The sequence below is a fragment of the Odontesthes bonariensis genome, chromosome 24 (assembly GCF_027942865.1).
Source record: "Odontesthes bonariensis isolate fOdoBon6 chromosome 24, fOdoBon6.hap1, whole genome shotgun sequence".
NCBI lineage: Eukaryota > Metazoa > Chordata > Actinopteri > Atheriniformes > Atherinopsidae > Odontesthes > Odontesthes bonariensis.
The window spans coordinates 12,468,247-12,486,961 of NC_134529.1; the positions used below are offsets into that span (position 1 = coordinate 12,468,247).

The window sequence follows — 18,715 nt, forward strand, 5'->3', positions numbered from 1 at the left end:
GTTTATATCTATCTCCACAATATATGTATGTTGATATAAATACAAATTTGTCTTCATGATGATTTCACGACCTAATTTCCTATAGGCAAATATATTATAATATATTCATTTTCATCTCTGACTCAAGGCCTACACCAGGCAAGTGAATAATATAAATAAAAAAGTGAATATAATTAATGTAGTTTAACATAGTATAACGCCAGCATATAGCCTATAGTAAAGCATAGCCTATAGTATACGTAAATATATATATATATATATATATATATATATATATATATCTCCAAAGGTTTTGGAAAAGTCATGGGAAAAAGTGTATGAACCCTGGAATAAACTGTTTCATACTTTGTTGAGAATAACTTTATTGATATTCACGACTCGAAGTCTGAGCCCATGGATACCACTGAAGAATAAACTTCCTCTGTTGTAATGCTATTCATGCCTTTTTGTACATGTTTAGCTGTTGCTTGTTTGGGATTTGAATAAATTCCATCTGATATAAAGTCCAGATCCTTCAAAAGTTTGTATGTTTTGGGTCATCTCCCTTGTTTAACCTTGCTTAGTTTGGCTAAATCTTAGCATCTTGCTGATGTTTGATCTGATGGATAGGTTTTGTGTTAGAATTTTAGGTGGGTTCCTCAACTACTTTTAGGCTAATCCTTTTGCGAAGGAGGGTTTTGTATATGAAAGAGTCATAGCTCCTAAACCCATCCTCCAATTTTAAATGTGACTGGCCATAAAGTCAAGCTTAGCGTCTGTACTTCCATGTCTATATTCGTTATATAACTAACTACATTATGTTTTACTTTACAAGTGAAATGACAAAAATTGAGTTGAGTGTTATTTTTTCCCCAGAAAAAAGGTAACATTTACATATTGTAGGAGTGAGACTGAAGACTGAGTGAATCTGGCTCTCAGAATGGTTTATAGCAGGATCAGGAGAGGCATGGATGCTACTTTACACTCCATTTACACCTACATAGTTTTTTAGAAGATGCTTCAAACTATAATATTGATTAGTTTGGGTCTATGTAACTACCAAGAGGAATATAGAGCTGTTATTGACATTTAGCCTGTGTCTTAGTGGCATCTGTTTTATGGATAGATTGTGAGTGCTTTGCTCAAATGGTGAAAATGGTGGGTTTTTTTTTTTTTTTTTTTTAAGAGACTGCTTGGATCATCCTACCGTAAGTGACTGATCTATTGGAGTTGCACTCAGAGAGCTTAAGCCACACTAAAACCCTGTCCTGTGTTGTGACTTTGAGCGTGTAAAGCCCACGTGCTTCACTCAGCGAGAGCAGAGCTGCTCTCTTCTTAGGATTATTCCTCTGGGAATAGGTGAGTCACGCTACACAAACCCAGACGGAGACAGACAGAGAGAAAGGGCAGTGGATGGAGATGGGAATAAGTGCCAGTAAGATTATGACACATTATAACAGTTTGATCTGTTCTGTTCTCTGGCAGTTTAATGCCTTCCTCTTCTGCAGCTTGCATCTGAGGCCAGTGACGGTCCCTCTCTGTAAATACAGAAACCAGTAAGCCCACAAGTCCCTCCCGGTTCAGGCTACACACCTTTTTGGTTCAAAGCAGTGCTTTGAACCAAAAATACTTTCTGAAAGGATGTTTATGCCTCAGTGCACTCAGTGCATCACTTCTGTCCTCTCTTTCTCTTGACTTTGCATCTCTCATTGCTACTCTGTTTCAGCTAAGATTTCCCTTCTATTCCAAATTTTATATTTAAAGAGATTAAATGCTTTCTATGGGACAGCAGTAGAAAATGGTGTCCTGAATGGCATTGAAACTAGCACAGTGCAAGCTATCTGTCATCATTTTTTTTTTTTACAGAGGTAAGTTAGAAACCAGCAGGACAGTCAGTGATGTCGTGGTTGGGTGACAGTATAACTGAATATCAGGGTCTGTTATATGTAGGATATTAGCAGCTTCTTTGTGACTTTTCAAAATGAGGTTAACCCACTTTATTTTATTTCCATCTAACATGATGCTAAATTTAGCTCATGGAAATGTATGAACTTAGTGTCTTCATCAAGGTTGTTCTGCTTTTAATGAAGTTACATTATATGTTGGAAGATGGTGAAAAGCTGACTACATTGATTGCCACACAATAAAGTCTTGACAGTCTTGTCCAAAGGACACATAGCATTGGCAATTCAAAGTGTGTCTAAATGTTTTGTCCCCTTTTTCTTTTTTGATCTTTTTCTCAAAGGTGGTATTGGTACGGTGGAATGAGCCCTTCCAGAAACTGGCAACTTGTGACACGGATGGAGGGATTTTTGTTTGGATTCAGTATGAGGGACGCTGGTCTGTGGAGCTGGTCAATGACCGTGGAGCTCAGGTAAGAGACACCAAGCCAACAAGAAGTGTATCAGGGATTTTTAGATAGATGTACAAACCCATAGAAGTGCAATATGGAACCTTAATGAAACCAGAACCAGTGTTGTGCCAGTTCACAGCTTTTCTGAACTAGTTCAAGTTCAGTTCATACATGCTCAAAGTGAACAGTTCACGTTCAAAGTTCACAATTTTAATTCTGAACTAGTTCAAAGTTCAGTTCATTTTACTTTTTTCGTGAGATATTCAAATAAATACTTTTTTTCACACTACAAGCTAGAAATCACTACACGTTCTTTGAAACTGTTCATTGTAGACATTTGCTCATGACACTGCAATTGTGGGTTTCTTAACAGGTGATGAAACTTGCAGCAGTACAGGCAAGGTAGACCAGTTCTATACTTAGTGCAATGAAATCTACCTGCATTTAATTTAAAAAAAGAATATATAATATGAAATGCCGTCGGGGTCTTGGTTTGCAAGAGTGTAAAATTGTTTTAAATGTTCATAAGGAGAATCGGTGTCTGTCTCCGTGCCATCACTTCCACTAGCCTTTTTTTTTTTAATTGCAACGCGCTCTCTCTCGCTCGCTCGCTCGCTCCTCCAGCCCTCCGCGCTCTCGTCGTTGCCTGCTACGCGGCGTTGTTATGCCTGCGATACTGCCCCGCTCTGCTGCAATTCATCACGGGCAAAGTCGTGCGGAAGCCAGTATGTTATTCAGCCGGACACTACGTTGCCCGCAATGCATTGCGCACATGATTTAAGCGGCACCAGCGAGAATACAGGAGGGAGGAACTTCTCTCGTTGCGTTTCAAAAGAGAAAACAGATGTCACTCAGTTTTCAATGGAAAACAAATTCCAACGTTCATTTACAGAGATGTCTGCCGTTCATGACACATAATGTGAACTAATTCACATTCAAGTTCTTTATTAAAAAATGTGTTGCGTTCAGTTCAACGTTCACGAAAAAATGAGCGTGTTCAATGACCGCGTTCTTTTGAACTCGTTCACGCACAACACTGACCAGAACAAGCAACACTGACAACAAATATTTAGACAGTTTTCATTTGCAAACGTATGTCCTTGATTATAATGTGATAATGATGCCGCATGACATGCTGATTAGATATTTGCTGAGCAGAAATGGGCGACAGGAAAGCCTCTTTGATCAGTTGCTGTCATCTGCTGGTCTGAGTCTGACACATCCTGACCGCATCTTATCGTTTGTGATCAATTTAGCTTCTAGATGACAGTTTAGACAAGAGTTTTGCTTTTATATGGCCCGAGCCAACAGTCGTTAACAGTCTACCGGAGGCCATGTCTTATTTTAACATACTCTGTTATATTTACAACAGAACAGCTGATTGCCCATGTTGGAATTAGATTAAAAAACAGCTCCTTTTTTCTTTAATAGAGGTGTAAAGAGAAGAATTGTATTGTTTGATATAATTTCCCAACGGAAGACAATATTGTAAAAAAATGGCTATTATAGTTTCAGGTCTATTCCAAATGTGAAAATCAAAAAACACCAACCGAAATCTTATTTTTTTTTACCAAACATGTAAAGGAAAAAAGGAAAAGCCTCCCAATTAAAAACAAAAAACATTTTGACAGTAAAATGAACATGAGGCACTCCTGGTGTACTTTGTAACATTCAAGGTGTGTATTTTCTGTAGATAGTAAAGCCAACAGCCTGACTGATGTTTGATTCTTTTATGATATTTGTTGACTCTTCTAGGTGAGTGACTTCACGTGGTCACACGATGGCACCCAAGCTCTTATCTCATATCGTGATGGCTTTGTCCTGGTGGGCTCGGTCAGTGGGCAGAGACACTGGTCCTCTGAGATTAACCTGGAAAGCCAGATTACCTGTGGTATCTGGACCCCTGATGACCAGCAGGTAACAACATACAAATCCTACAGATTTCATGTTCCCCTTACATAAATGATACTTGAGCAGGCTACAGGTCGATTGACTATTAAATTGAACCCTATACCTTTTACCGGTATACATACATGGAGAGTAATCGAGTTAAGTTAAGTTAACTTGAATGGTGATTTTGTTAGAGCAACAACAATGATCAGAACTTGTTCCAAATATAGGGTGAAATAATTTGACCGAGAAGATGTTGCACCTGGACTGCAGTCTGTTCAGTCAGTGGTTGTGAGGACTAAAGGCTGCATGGAAGTGTGAGAGAGGAGAAATGAGGACTGTTACCTGTCTGATCATATGTAACGTAAATATAGTCGATTAGACAGCGGTTGGCTCCCATCGGGCCACCACAAGTATCATCCGATTCTGTTGAACACACTGTAATTTGAAGTATATATGAGTTCCCCCTGGCAGTATGCCGTCCTCTCAATGCAAATACGTGTTGAAATTTTAGGTTGTCATCTGCCCACTTGAGTATGTACTCCTGGCATTCAGATGGCAGAGTCAGGCTCTGAAAAATGATTTATTTATTAAGTGACAGCAAGCACTGTTTTGAATCTGTTGTGGTTTTGTTAGGCAGTGTTTTTGCTTTCATGCTGTCAAATTGTCAGCTCGTGTTAACTGTTCTTAGCTGTCCTTGTTTATTGCCTTCAAGCCATTTGCATATTTTCCACTTTTTATTTGTGTTATGCATATATCGACTTTTTATTTGCTTTCTGTCATCCTATTCTATAATTTTGAAGGCATCATTTTTTCTTTTTCAATCAGTGAGCTTAATTTTCTTTTTAAATCTTCTCCATGCTTCCGAGTAACCCTGCACTGTTTCTTCTGCAGGTTTTGTTTGGTACTGCAGATGGACAGGTCATAGTGATGGACTGCCACGGGCGCATGCTGGCCCACATCCTGCTGCATGAGTCGGATGGTATTGTCAGTATGTCCTGGAATTACCCCAGCTTCCTGGTGGAGGACAGCAGTGAGAGCGACACCGACTCTGACGATTACACCCCACCACAAGGTATAACTTCTTAGGGTTTGATTTGAACAGAAAACTCTGAACTGTAAACATTTTGAAACCCCTCAGTTTCAACCTTAAGTTTCTCAACATTTATTTAGACCAACAGAACCCAGTGCTTAAACAACCCGGGGCCTTTTTCAAAGAGCTAAAAAATATTTTAGCCTTCGTTTTTTGCATTTTCATTGGGGTGTATGGAACAGTGTAGGTTAGGCAAATTAAGTCAGCTGTCAGTGTGTCGCTTGTTGCCGGACACAGCAGTGCGTAACTGATTAGAGCTGCTTTCAAACACAGTTAACCTGGAAGTCCGCTTCAGCTCTGATAAATCTGGTCATGTTGCATAATTCTCATTCATCTCATGCATTCTGAAGCTTGCTCGATTGTAGCAGACATGAATGGCTGAGTTTGAATGTTGTGTTTACTAATGCTGTCCACTATTCACACGGTTAAAATAGGGAAAAAAAAGGATATTAAACCTGAGGTGGTTGAGAAAGGAAGGTAGAAATGAAACACTGGGAAGACTTGGTCGATCAGAAACCGGCAATCCTGCAAACCCCAACGTAAATGATGATTTTTTTTGGGGTTACATTTTTCCCTGCTTAACTCTGTTTAGCCCCAGGTTCCTGCAGTTGAAATGGAGTTGGGTTGATCAAAGCTGAGTTGCTTTTTTTTTTTTTATAGATGTTAGTCTTCAGGAGTATACAATTGGGTGTTATTGCAAAAGGTTTTGTGCAAGCTTATAGTTGGAGAGACATCATCTGTGGTGCTGATCTCACAGGCAGATTTAGTCATGTGTGCCATTTAATGATGCCTCAAGAGTGAAAAGGTGACTGATCATCTACTTTCCACTTCAGACCAAAATAGGAGATAGATATTTCATATTGCTGATTGCTAAATGATGAGAAGCTATTTTTTCTTGGCACGGCAAGTTTATTTGTAGAGCACAATTCTTGCACAAGGCAGTTCACAGTGCTTTACAGCTACATAAAATCACAAGAAGGCAAATAAAATCATTAAAACATAAAACTAATCGTTAATTAGATTAAAAGCGAAAAGCACAGATAAGATATTTTCAGTTGTCATATGCACAGCTAAATAGAACCGTTTTCAGCCTGGATTTAAACATTGTCAGAGTTGAGGCCTGTCTCACATCTTCTGGAAGACTGTTCCAGATTTTAGGAGCATAAAACTGAAACGCAGCCTCACCTTGTTTAGTCCTGACTCTGGGCACCAGCAGGAGACCCCTCCCTGAGGTTCTCAGAGCCCGAGTCGGTTCATATGGCTCTAACATGTCAGAGATGTACTTTTGTGCTAGACCATGAAGAGACTTGTGCACAAGCAGAGCTGTTTTAAAGTCTATTCTCTGAGCGACAGGAAGCCAGTGCAGAGACCTGAGCACTGGACTAATATGGTCGTATTTCCTGTTCATGTACTGCAGCTGTCTTACAGCCCGTTTAGAGAGCCCAGTGAGCAGGCCGTTACAGTAGTCTAACCTGCTGGAGACAAACGCATGGTACCTGTTTTCTCCACCTTTTTGTCTTCAGCTTAATTCCTCACGGTTACTAAAGCTGTATTTGTTAGTGACTGTCCTCCTCTTGCTATGCTATCACCCCCCTCCCTTCTCCCTTCTCCCTTCTCTACAGGCCAAGTGGTAAAACTGAAAAGTGCTTGCCTTTGCTGAACCACTGATTATGTTCCAACACACTAATGAAACCATTCAATAGGAATTGATTAACCCCGATAGCAATTATCTTTCAAGTTGACAACCTGACTGAGACACTGTGCCACCTCTTCCTCTGGCTGCCAGATGTCGTATTCATGATTTATGATGGTGGACCATTATCTCTGCACCACACAGGACAACACGCTGCCTTTACAACAGCTCAATATATCTGATTTCATGTAAAAACAATTTAAACTGCTTGCTGTGGGGGTGTTGTAGGTTTTATTGGGTTGAAAGTCAAAGGAGGAGGTGGATGTCTCAGTCCTGCAATGATCCTAATAACAACATGAATAAGTGTTAGAAAAGACTAAAGGATATTTAAAGGGCAAATGCATGGTTCTTCATTTCAATGTGTCTTTATTATTTATAGTATAGAATAGTGAACAAAAAATCGTATTACGTTCCTGTTCAGTGTCACTATAATTCTGAAAAACTTTAGGTATGTTATTTGCTTGTAATTGCAGAATATTTGAACTCTTAATACAGAGTATGTGATATATTTGTCCAGTTTTTTTTTCTCACCTTTGCTTGAACAGTCTTCTTGGTCAACCTTAACACATTAAGACCTGACCTAACTTTTATTTAGAATAATTATTCCGTGTTATCGAGTCCAAAAGTGTATTTCATTTAAACACTTAGCAATAGTCCACAAAATAGCGAATGATGTTATCATGGCCATGTCTGTTTGTTCTATACGTCTATGGTCTGTTCAGAGGTTCTAATGTTCACAGCTGATTCAGTGTGTAGCTGCCACAGTTCTTGTCTGAGATGTTTGTTATGTTTTTTCCTTCTTAGTGCACACCCAAAAACCACTGCTGACAGTCAGCTTCACCTCTGGAGACATCAGCCTGATGAACAATTATGATGACCTTTCACCCACACTCATCCGCACTGGTTTGAAAGGTGTGTGGGAGTCTTATTAATCACATTAATTCTCCAATTTTTTGTCAGATTGCTTCCCCTTTTCGTTTGTTTATACCACTTTACAAATGACGTCTCCAGTAATTACAATTAATTGTTGTAATTTCTGCTTATTGGTTAAACGACGAGTAACGTTTCTCCTGTTTGCTGTAGATGTTGTGGTCCAGTGGTGCTCTCAGGGGGATCTCCTGGCAGTAGCAGGAATGGAGAGATCAATGCTCTCCCCTGACAACCCCTGTCCTCCCCCCACCAGAAATGCCATTGTCAAGTTCTACAATGTTCGGGGAGAGCACATCTACACACTAGACACACCTGCACAGGTGATGAACTGCAGCTGCAACAGGGGAATTACTCAGTTATTGTCACGTTACGAGTCAGAAATACCCTTAAACTTGCAGTTGACTTTATTTCCCCTGCTGAATAGTTAGGGGATAGTTTCATTTTTATGTTCTGTGATTATTTTAATGCCATATAAATTAGGCTCTGAGTAAAGTAACTGAGTGACACATTTGAAACATAACTTTGCTGACTCTTCTGTAAGGACATTGAAGTTTAATTTAAACCTGCAGGATTGTAAACCATGCCATTTTGGGCAAGTGAGTCACATTTCAGTCTTTCTGTTGGCTCTTTCTTATATTCAACAATGTGAAACTTCATGCAGTCAATATTTGAAAGATTCAAATACTGACTGCATGACTTTTATTTAAGCTATGAAGCTATGCTTCATCAAAGATGTTAAACATTTTTTACCACAGCCATAAAAGTCAGAAACTTGAACGTCCGTTGCTCTTTGATGGCTGACATTAACCTTACATAAGGATATGGTGCACACTCAAACATATCTTTCCCTTCACGCTGCAGCGTCCCATCACTACGCTCTGCTGGGGTCACCGGGACTCTCGTCTGTTCTTGGCATCGGGCCCGGCTCTCTACGTTGTGCGCGTAGAGCACCGCGTCACAACGCTGCAGCTTCTCTGCCAGCAGGGCATCGCCACAGCAGTAAAGGAAGAAAAAGATGTTGCCAAGCTCACCATGCCTTCCCGTCTCTGTTCTTACGTCACAGCTGCTTTTGTCCCTACCATCAAGGTAACTAAAGGATTCGGATCCTTTAAAAGCATACAAATAATTTGGACAAGCTTCCACATGAGTAACAATGACTTTCTCAGATGATACACTTTTACAAATGAGCTCATTTTGATCTAAGTGTACTTTAAGTATAGGTAATCAAAATAGATAGGAAACATAGTCAAGTTAATGGTTGTTGAATTGATATGAAAAGGTATTAAACTCCTCTACGTCTTGATATTTCCAGCCCCCCATCCCAGATCCCAACAACATGCGTGATTTTGTGAGCTACCCGACAGCTGGGAACGAACGTCTGCACTGCACCATGAAGCGTACGGAGGATAACCCTGAGGTGGGAGGGCCGTGCTATACTCTGTATCTGGAGTACTTAGGCGGTCTGGTGCCGATCCTGAAGGGCCGACGAATAAGCAAACTGCGCCCCGAGTTTGTCATCATGGACCCCAAGACAGATGGGAAAACAGGTGGGACTGAGTTTATTTCATATGAGTAACTAAAGAAAGCATGAAATCTTAGGTCTTTTTTTTTTGTCTGATCTGATTTTATCTTGTTTATTTTGACTTTTTTTATCTGTTACTTAAAATTCAAACAGAAAGGTTAAATGAATTCCTCCTCGACACATTTCTGACATCCTCCAGTAGTTTTCCAGAATTTCTTACCTCGGCTCGAAGAGAGTGAGAATGTTTTAGTCACAGAAGGCAGACTGGGTCCATGTTAATTAAAAGCTGCTTAATGGGAGCTCTGATTGCCCCGAGGTCTCCTCATAAATCAACCCTCTTCCTCCCCACACAGTGATAAATGAAGTCAGCCATGAAATAGTTCTAGCCTCTTTACACTTTAATATGCATCAAATAAATGATCTTGACCAAAAGTGGAGCAGCCGTGGTTTACGACAAAAGAAAAGAGGAAATATCCCCTCTGAAACAATCGTTTTGACCAAATGAGTTTAATGTTTTTCTTTTTAAATGTTGGAACATTCCTGTGGCACCATCTTGTTTTTGTGAAATCATGAGAACTTGGAGAAAACCGTCTCCAGGTTTTTAAAATATCCTTGAATGTTACAGTGTAACTACAACAAAAAAGACTTCTATTTCATGAATCAGCTCATATTTGTGTACTCATCTTTCATCCCTGATTCTGTCACGGTGAAAGGACAAGACAAAGAGCATTTTTAAGCAATGATTGTAAGAGGCACGAATGTTGGCTGCTCAGCTGTAAATTAGAGAACAAATAAACTTTTGTATTTGTTGAATTATATAAAGTTTATCTTGAGAAAATCTAATTTACTCAGATCTTGCTTAATTCTTTCCAAATGGCATCCTGATATTTTGTCTCCTCAGATGAGATATACGGCAACAGCCTGATATCAGCAATGATTGACAGCTGCAATTGCTCAGACTCCAGTGACATCGAGCTGAGTGATGATTGGGTCGGCAAGAAATCCCCAAAGATATCAAGAGGAAGCAAATCTCCCAAACTGCCCAGGTAACCAACTAGTCATCGAACCTGTTGGCATTACGCTGTGTCTAACAAATTCTTTGATATATATATATATATATATATATATATATATATATATATATATATATATATTTTTTTTTTTTTACACTTGATCTTTAACTCATTCCCTGCAGTGATCCATGTGAAAAGCTAAGTTTCCACACAATTTTATAATAGTCAAGGGACTCTTAGCATGCAGCACAATCCTGTCATTTCAATAAAGAAACATTTACATGTTGCAGACTTTTTAAAAAGCACCTGCTATTAGTTCATTCAGATCATTTTTAGAAGTTTCTGTAGACGAGCAGTGAGGAACATGATTATGGTTAACAGTCTAGCTTCATTTTATACAACTGTCTGCACATCTAAACAATCGCCTCCAAGCTAGTGGGCTCTCCTTTTACCTTGTAAAGCAACCTCTACCTCAAACATTTCTCATTGATTTCAGTGAGTGCTATGTTGCGGAGTTTGCCCCTGTGTCACTGCATCAGATTGTTGTTTACTCTAGTAACACGAGCTGTGTTCAAATCGGATGGTCTGTGTTGCACTCTGTGCAACTCTTAGTTTCATTCAGTTGCTTTTGTACAGGTGAATGGAAGCTATTCTAATAATTGTGCAAAATTATAGCTTTTAGCTCATATAAATGGATTCAGATTGTGAGATAATAGTTATGAGCCAAGTCACTAGATGTGTTCTAATTTGAACAAAAAAAGCAAAATATTTAAACCTTGAATTTTCCGTTGGGGCACACTCCAAAAATGCATTTGACTTGATTATTCACCATAAAGCTGATAATATGTTGCTAAATGTTAATGAGGTTAGAAAGATCTGACAAGTTAGATTGCTAAAAGTTGATGGGACTGGTTCATTAGGTTTGTGTGTTGAATTGGGATTATAAGACTTTTATTTGTTGGCTGTTGGTCCAAGGTGGGAACACTCAACCATGGTGTTGACTGCTGAATCCGATCATAATGTCAAAAATCTTTTAAGTATAATGACATTTCTACATTTTTAGAACTTTTTCCTGTATCCGAGCACTGATTTTCCAGTTATCAAACTCAAGTTTCATGTTGATAAACCTTTGGATACATTTTAAAATAAAGTGTATTATTATATATTTTTTTTGTTTGTTTGTTTTTTTTGTTTGTTTCACTGCATGCCTAAACCTTCTTTTTTTATTTGCTACCTTTTCTGTAGAGACTTAGTTTGTCCCTTTACCAACAGGATTAATATTGACCACAGAAAATCCCCCAAACTGTCCCGTGCTACACAAGAGATCTCTAGGTCACCACGGTTGCCCATACGGAAACCCTCAATTGGGTCACCCAGTCTGTCACGGAGAGAATTTCAACTGGATGACATCAATCAGGTAAATGGGAAATTATTTGTTGTGGTTGAGAAGCCAATAGATGGCATTGATTGTCAATCCTTCAGATCAGCACGGTGGTGTGGCGGTTAGCACAGCCACCTTACATCAAGAGGGTTCCTGGTTCGAATCCCGGCAGGAGATGTATAGTTTGTCTCTGTGGAACCTGTCTGGGGTGTACACTGCTTCTCACCCAGTAGCAGCTGGGACAGGCCGCAGTACCTTCTTTCTACACTGTCATTAACAGCATTCTTTGTTCGTGTCTTGCAGCAAAATTACCTCGCTCAAGTCACATCCAATATTTGGGGAACAAAGTTCAAGATCGTGGGGCTGGCAGCGTTCTTGCCAACCAATCTTGGTGCAGGTAGCCAGTCAACAACAAATCTGCTGTAGCTTGTATTTTACCATCCATTACCAGTATGTTTCTTTCTTTCTTTACTTTAATTTTATTTAACTATTTCTCTTACCCCTTTAGTTATCTATAAGACGAGCCTCCTACATCTTCAGCCCAGACAGATGACCATCTACCTGCCAGAGGTCCGCAAGATCTCTATGGACTACATCAACCTGCCTGTCTTCAGCCCCAATGTTTTCAGTGAGGATGAAGATGATCTTCCCGTCACAGGCCCTGCTGGTGGTGCTGATGACAATCCCCCCTGCACTGTAAACATCCCTATTGCCCCCATCCATAGTCCTGCTCAGGCCATGTCCCCAGCTCAAAGCATTGGTCTGGTCCAGTCACTCTTAGCCAACCAGAATGTTCAGCTGGATGTCCTGAGCAATCCCACAGCAACCCCTGCTGGAGCAGCTGGCAGTGGGTCAGACCAAAACCAGGATGCCATCTTGACAGCCCAGTACACAGTACCCACCAGGTACTCCAGTCCCGGGCAGGTCATTTTTGGGGGACTGGAAGTAGGTCGTCTCATTGTTGGACATCCTTCATCTCATCATCCATCACAACAACAGCAACAACAGTCAAGTCAACAGCAGCAGCAGCAGCAGCAGCAGCAGCAGCAGCAGCAGCAGCAGCAGCAGCAGCAGCAGCAGCAGCAGCAGCAACAACAACAACAACAACAACAACAACAACAGCAACAGCTTCTACAACACCACCAACAAATTCAGCACCATCAACAACAGCTTCAGCAGCAGCAGCAACTCCAGCAGCAGCAGCAGATGCTCCAGCACCAACACTTACAACAGCAGCAGCACATTCAGCAGCAGCTCCAACACATACAGCAGCAGCATCAGCAGCACCTCCAGCAGCACATACAGATGCAACAACTACATCAACAGCACCAACAGATTCAGCAGCAGCTGCAGCAACAACAAATACACCATCAGCTGCAGTCTCAGCAGCAGCTGCAGCAACAGCAGCACCACCATCAGCTTCAGCAACAGCTTCAAATTCAAATCCCAGTTTCCTCTCTGTCGTCAGGCCAGCCTTCAGGTGCATCTCTGCACCAGCTGCCACCGGGGGCGCTGCAGATCCAAATTCCTCATCCACCTGCTGATTTAGTAGTTGACAGAGCAGCTGGGGGCGAACATGAGCACTTACTGAAGATCAAAACCACTCGGTCAACTCCACAGCTGGCTGATGGTGATACAGTTGTATTCAGTGCTCCTCTTGAGCTCAGCAAGATGAACCCCCCGCCTCCTTATCCGGGGACTGTGGCTGCTGCTGTGGCTGCTGCAGCAGCTGCTGCTGCCTCAGCATCAGCCTCCACTGCAGCTTCCAGCTCCTCATCTGGAACAGGAGGAGGCACAAGTGGAACTCCTCCCCCTGGTGACCTTTGTCTGAAAAAGGGAGAGTTTCAGCTTTATCCTTCAGGTCAGCCGCAAGCGCAGTACCCCACCCCACTGGGCTATGAGAGGATAACAACCTTTGACAGCAGTGGGAATGTGGAAGAAGTATGTCGTCCTCGAACACGCCTTGTCTGCAATCAGAATGTCTACACACTCCAGGGACCTGGCAGCTCTGCCACTCTCAGGGTCACCTCCTCTTCATCCTCCTCCTCAGCTGACAAGAAAATTCAGCTGCCCTACACCTCAGCTACTCTCAACAGACTCACTGCACCTCGCTATTCCATACCCAGTGGAGACCCACCTCCATACCCAGACTCAGCCAATCAGAACAGTGCTTCTGGGAGGAACCCTAGTCAGAGGCTCGACAGCAGTCTGATCCACGCAACCCTCAGGAGGAACAGCCGAGAGGCGGCAATCAAAGTTTCTCAGATGCTGGAACCACCGAGACCACTTCCTCCTAAGGCTAAAAATAGTGCACTAGCAGCCTCATTCCAGCAGAGGGTGCCAACAGCCTTATACACCTGCAGTCAGTGTAGCAGTGGATCCAGTGTTGGAGGCACTGCCCCAGGGAGTGCTAATGGAATAGCAGGAGGAACTATTATCAGACAGGATTTCCCTCCTGGGAATGGAGCCCCACACAGTACAGTAATCGTTCACTCCAACAGCTTAACTCCCCTAGCCTCCCAGTCATCTTATAGTCTGATGAGTTCACTTGAAGGATCTGTGAGTACAACAGGAGGGGGAAGCATCAGGGACAGGGCTGATTATGTTAATTCAGCATTTACAGAGGATGAAGCAATGAACCAGTCACTGAGGCATCTGGCACTGGGGGGAAATGATGCACCAGGCCTTGTTGTCAAACGCCCTCCCCCCTATCAGTGGGATCCAGCTGCCACAGAGGAGGTGTGGGTTCCTCAGGAAAGGACAGCGTCTTTGAATTCCTCTGGTCCTCCTGGTCCACACAAACCACCGCCTCTTGTTCTTAGCCCAGCTCAGCACTTGGATGTAACCAGGCTGCCTTTTGTCCTTTCTCCAAAGTCCCCCACCAGCCCCAGTGCTGCATCATTCCAAGCTGCTGCAGCAGCTACAGGCTACCAAATCTCTCTCCAGTATCCCCCTGCTACTGCCTATAATGGAGCCCAGCTCCAACCCATCCCTGGGTCACCACGCCCCTGCAACTCCCCAAAGGAAGTGGTGGCACTTGTCCCTTTCTCACAGCAGGATGCGACTCTTGTTTTACCTCCAGGTTATCCTGCAAACCTAGCTAACATAGCCTGCTGTCCTCTCCCACCCATGTATCCAGGTGGAAGCGCTTGTGCCGGGCTTCCCATTCCTCCGATTGCCCTTCACACACCATGGGGAACATATAATTCTTGCCCGCCTATGCCCAGTCCTGCGGTGCCACTACCACCCAAAGCCTCCCACATGGCAGTAGACAAAAATGTTCTCTCGCCACCGCCTCCTCCACCACCCCCTCCACCGCCACCAGCAGAACTGCAGAGCCATGGGGCATTACAAGAGCCCATGGCAGAGGCTGGGGAAAGTTTTCAGGAGGTGCTCTCATTGACTGAGAGCCCTGTGCCACAGCGGTCAGAGAAGCTGAGCAAGAAGAACCGCAAGCGGATGGATGGTCGGGCTGAAGAGGGTAACGTGTCACAGGTGGCTGAAGGGAGTAAATCAAAAAAGGAGGGCAGAGCTCTGGGAGATTTCAACTCGCTCATCTCCAGTCCACGGCTTGGAGGAAGGGACAAGAAGAAACTGAAGGGACAGAAGGAGCAGCAGTTGAAGGCAAAAAAGCTGAGTAAAGGCACTGCCAACAGTGAGTTCCAAGATAGTTCAGAAAGTGAGCCAGAGCTTTTTATCAGTGGTGATGAGCTGCTCAATCAGTGCCAGAGTGGTAAGAAGGGCTGGAAGAGTAAGAGGAACCTAAGGGCTGCCAGTGAGCTGGATGAGATCAAGTGTCGAAAAGCCAATGAGAAGGAGGACAGAGGACTGGGCAGCCAGGGGTTTGTCTATGTTATGGCCAACAAGCAGCCACTCTGGAACGAAGCTACACAGGTTTACCAGCTGGACTTTGGTGGGCGCGTCACACAGGAGTCAGCCAAGAACTTTCAAATAGAACTGGAGGGCAGGCAGGTGAGACGGCTTTAGGTCCAGTCACTTCAGACCAAAATTATCTTCACAAGTATTAGGATAATGGAGGATAATAGATTTGGGATGAGTTGTGTTGGTATTGACTGTATCTTCTTGTTCTTCATAGGTGATGCAGTTTGGCAGGATCGATGGCAATGCCTACATCCTAGACTTCCAGTATCCCTTCTCTGCTGTACAGGCATTTGCGGTGGCTTTGGCCAACGTCACTCAACGCCTCAAATGAGATGTTTTTTCCCTATTTACCCTGAGTTATATCTGGGATTTCGATGCAATCTGCCAAAGGGGCACAGCAGTTTCAATTGAGATTAATAAACTCTTGGAGTGGATTTTGGAGAAAAGACTAAAATCAGTCCTGGCCATAGAGAGAAATACAATCACACTGCACTACACAATGCTGCCACTAGATATGGTGCAATAAGCATTGACCGTATTTGTAAGAATGCTGACAGATCTGCTTCGTTTGGCAGTCAGTGGCACCCTGCACAGCACGAAGGGCCAAAGAGCTGAGCTTGGGTAATCATCATGCAAATAATGCTGCTTTAGGTAGAAGAAGCTTATAGACATGGTAACCAGTTGGTTTACAGAGAGAGGGATTGTTTAGGTGCAGTTTCAAAAGAAGCAGCGGTAATACTTGAAAACCACACTCTAGAGGTCAAAGTTACTTTTCCAAGAGCGCACAGGTACTACTGGGCACTGAAATCCATTGCTGTACAAACCTTTAGTGAAACAGTTACCACTTTATTGTACTGCTTTTGCTTTTAGGATTTTATTAAATGGTGGAGGTTAGGGGGAGGGGGTCTTATTGTTTTTGCTCTCTTCCTTTTACTTTTGGAATAATCTCAGACTTTCTTGGCTGGAATTGAGGCTTAGATATATGCATCATGTAGGAGCACTACAAAGAGTTAAAGACTTTTCACTTTTGTGAAATGTGTGCCACTGTTTAAAATTTACAAAAGGTAAAGGAGGAAATGTAGCTGAGGAGAAATGCAGTCTTTACCACATCCGAGTTTGAAGGAAGAGGAAATGTTACTCTGCGACATGGATTAATTTATGTGTACATGTTGTTTATTATTCAAATATAAATTTGAACATTATTGTTGTTCGTGATGTTCTGTCTTCATACCCTGTCATTACAGTTTTCTTACCTGCTTTATTTGAGAGACTGAATTAGAATATTGCTGCGTACTTGGAGAATTCAGGTGGGAGTGGTTTACAGAATAGCTTTGGCTGACATATCCTATGCTTAGTTAATTATCTACATATGGTGACAACGGCGCCAAAGACGTCGCCTAGTGTGAACAACTTAACCACTGGCATGAAGTGTTTTGTCACCTGCTGTCACTTCTGTGAAGTGAGTATGTAGTTGGGAGACTGTCCCTTCTCTTTAAGACCACACTAAACATGTAAGCATGGTACAGGAAATATTTTTGCATATTTCACCTATGCCATTTCATACTCTTCTCAGAAGTTGTGTAAATAAATCAACCATATGTAAATGTTGTAAAGAGACTTGGGTGACTTGAGTCTCCAATGTGTTTTATTTCAGGTGTGGAGTGAAGCTGTCACCCTGTTAAGGTCAACAGCAACATCCACTAAGTAACAGTTGAGCTGAGATCATTGTCACTCAATCTTTTAAGTCTCCAATGAAGAATGAAGCTTTTGAAATCTGTCCACTTAGTAAGCTGACTTGAAATCTGAAAGGCTGGTTTATTTGTTTGTTTCTTTTTCGTTTTAGACAGTGAAGCTATTTAAACTTGGGGTACCTAGCGAGGAATGCAGGTAGTAGTAAATTAGTTGGCACATTGCAAATATTTTTTGCAGTGTTTGTTCGTGTCAGCCAAAATTGAAGCAGCAAGCAGTAATATGTAGGCTTAAAAAAAAAAAAAAACATTTGTGCCAAAATATGCATTCTCTAGATTTAAGAAATTAACAAACAAGCCTAGAAGGAGATGTAACTTCATTATAAAGACAGGTATCCCTGTGGAGCAACTCTGTTTTGGTTTTTGAATCGATGAGATTATTACTTTAATTATCTTTCCATTGCCCAACATGATGCATGTGTGTGGGTGGTGGGCTGTAAGGATCGGGGGGGGTACTTCCATAAGAACTGAACAGAACATGAGCATGTCAAAGGAAAAGGAAAAAAAAAAAAAAAAAAAAACTTTTTGTGTTGGTTGTGCAATATTTTGTAGGGGGAAGAAAAATCCTTTTTCTTCTTTTTTTTTTTTTTTTTTTTTTTTGCTTTTGACCGCATTTTGATACCTTGATTCTGTATCTCAGATGCTGGTCTGCGCATTTTATTTATGAGATTATTTCCTAAAGGAGATAAAAATATCTATACATACTGTATATTGTGGAGTTTTTCTGAACATTTCTTTGTGTTGATAAGTTTGTATCAAGTGTAGCCCAAGTTGTAAGGTGGGGAATGTGGGGTTTGGGTCGGGGGAATGGGAACAGGCAGGTGTTCATCGTAATGTGAAGTTTGCATTGGATGGAAAACGACGTGAATGAGCAAGTGCCCAGTTTAATGTAGTTGGTAGACTAGTTACGTAGAGTGTAAGTGTCAAGTCAAGGTGTGTCTGTATTCAGCTGTGCAGTCTACCAATCCCATCAGTGTTAAATCTGTTATCTTCAGACGTGTGCGGTTATGGTTTCTACACATTAACACACATTGTTCACACGAGTTCACTAGTGTAAACCACCGAGTTCAGTTTCAGCATTGCCTATACGGACTTGGTTAAGGATTCACTTTAAACTGATGATGACCTGTTGTAGATATTGTAGGATTTGGCTTTTCTTTAGAAAAAAAAAGGAAAAAAAAAAAAAAAGAAAGTGCTTTGTATTTGTAGATGTAGACTTAAATGATAAAAA

General features: G+C 41.8%; 1 protein-coding gene across 7 annotated transcripts in view; it reads left to right on the forward strand.

Moving 5' to 3' along the window:
- The window catches only part of tulp4a (TUB like protein 4a), a 31,488-nt gene extending 12,812 nt beyond the window's left edge, over positions 1-18,676 (forward strand). For 6 of the 7 annotated variants that reach the window (XM_075459653.1, XM_075459658.1, XM_075459654.1 and 3 more), the window contains 12 exons: positions 2,225-2,353; positions 4,088-4,249; positions 5,117-5,297; positions 7,813-7,920; positions 8,092-8,258; positions 8,800-9,024; positions 9,251-9,485; positions 10,362-10,506; positions 11,719-11,890; positions 12,158-12,251; positions 12,363-15,826; positions 15,951-18,676. In XM_075459653.1, coding sequence (XP_075315768.1) covers positions 2,225-2,353; positions 4,088-4,249; positions 5,117-5,297; positions 7,813-7,920; positions 8,092-8,258; positions 8,800-9,024; positions 9,251-9,485; positions 10,362-10,506; positions 11,719-11,890; positions 12,158-12,251; positions 12,363-15,826; positions 15,951-16,067 — 5,199 coding nt within the window. In that variant the 3' untranslated portion in view covers positions 16,068-18,676. The remainder of the gene's footprint in view (positions 1-2,224; positions 2,354-4,087; positions 4,250-5,116; positions 5,298-7,812; positions 7,921-8,091; positions 8,259-8,799; positions 9,025-9,250; positions 9,486-10,361; positions 10,507-11,718; positions 11,891-12,157; positions 12,252-12,362; positions 15,827-15,950) is intronic. The other variant, XM_075459659.1, reaches the window with a different exon arrangement.
- Positions 18,677-18,715: the final 39 nt, after the last annotated feature.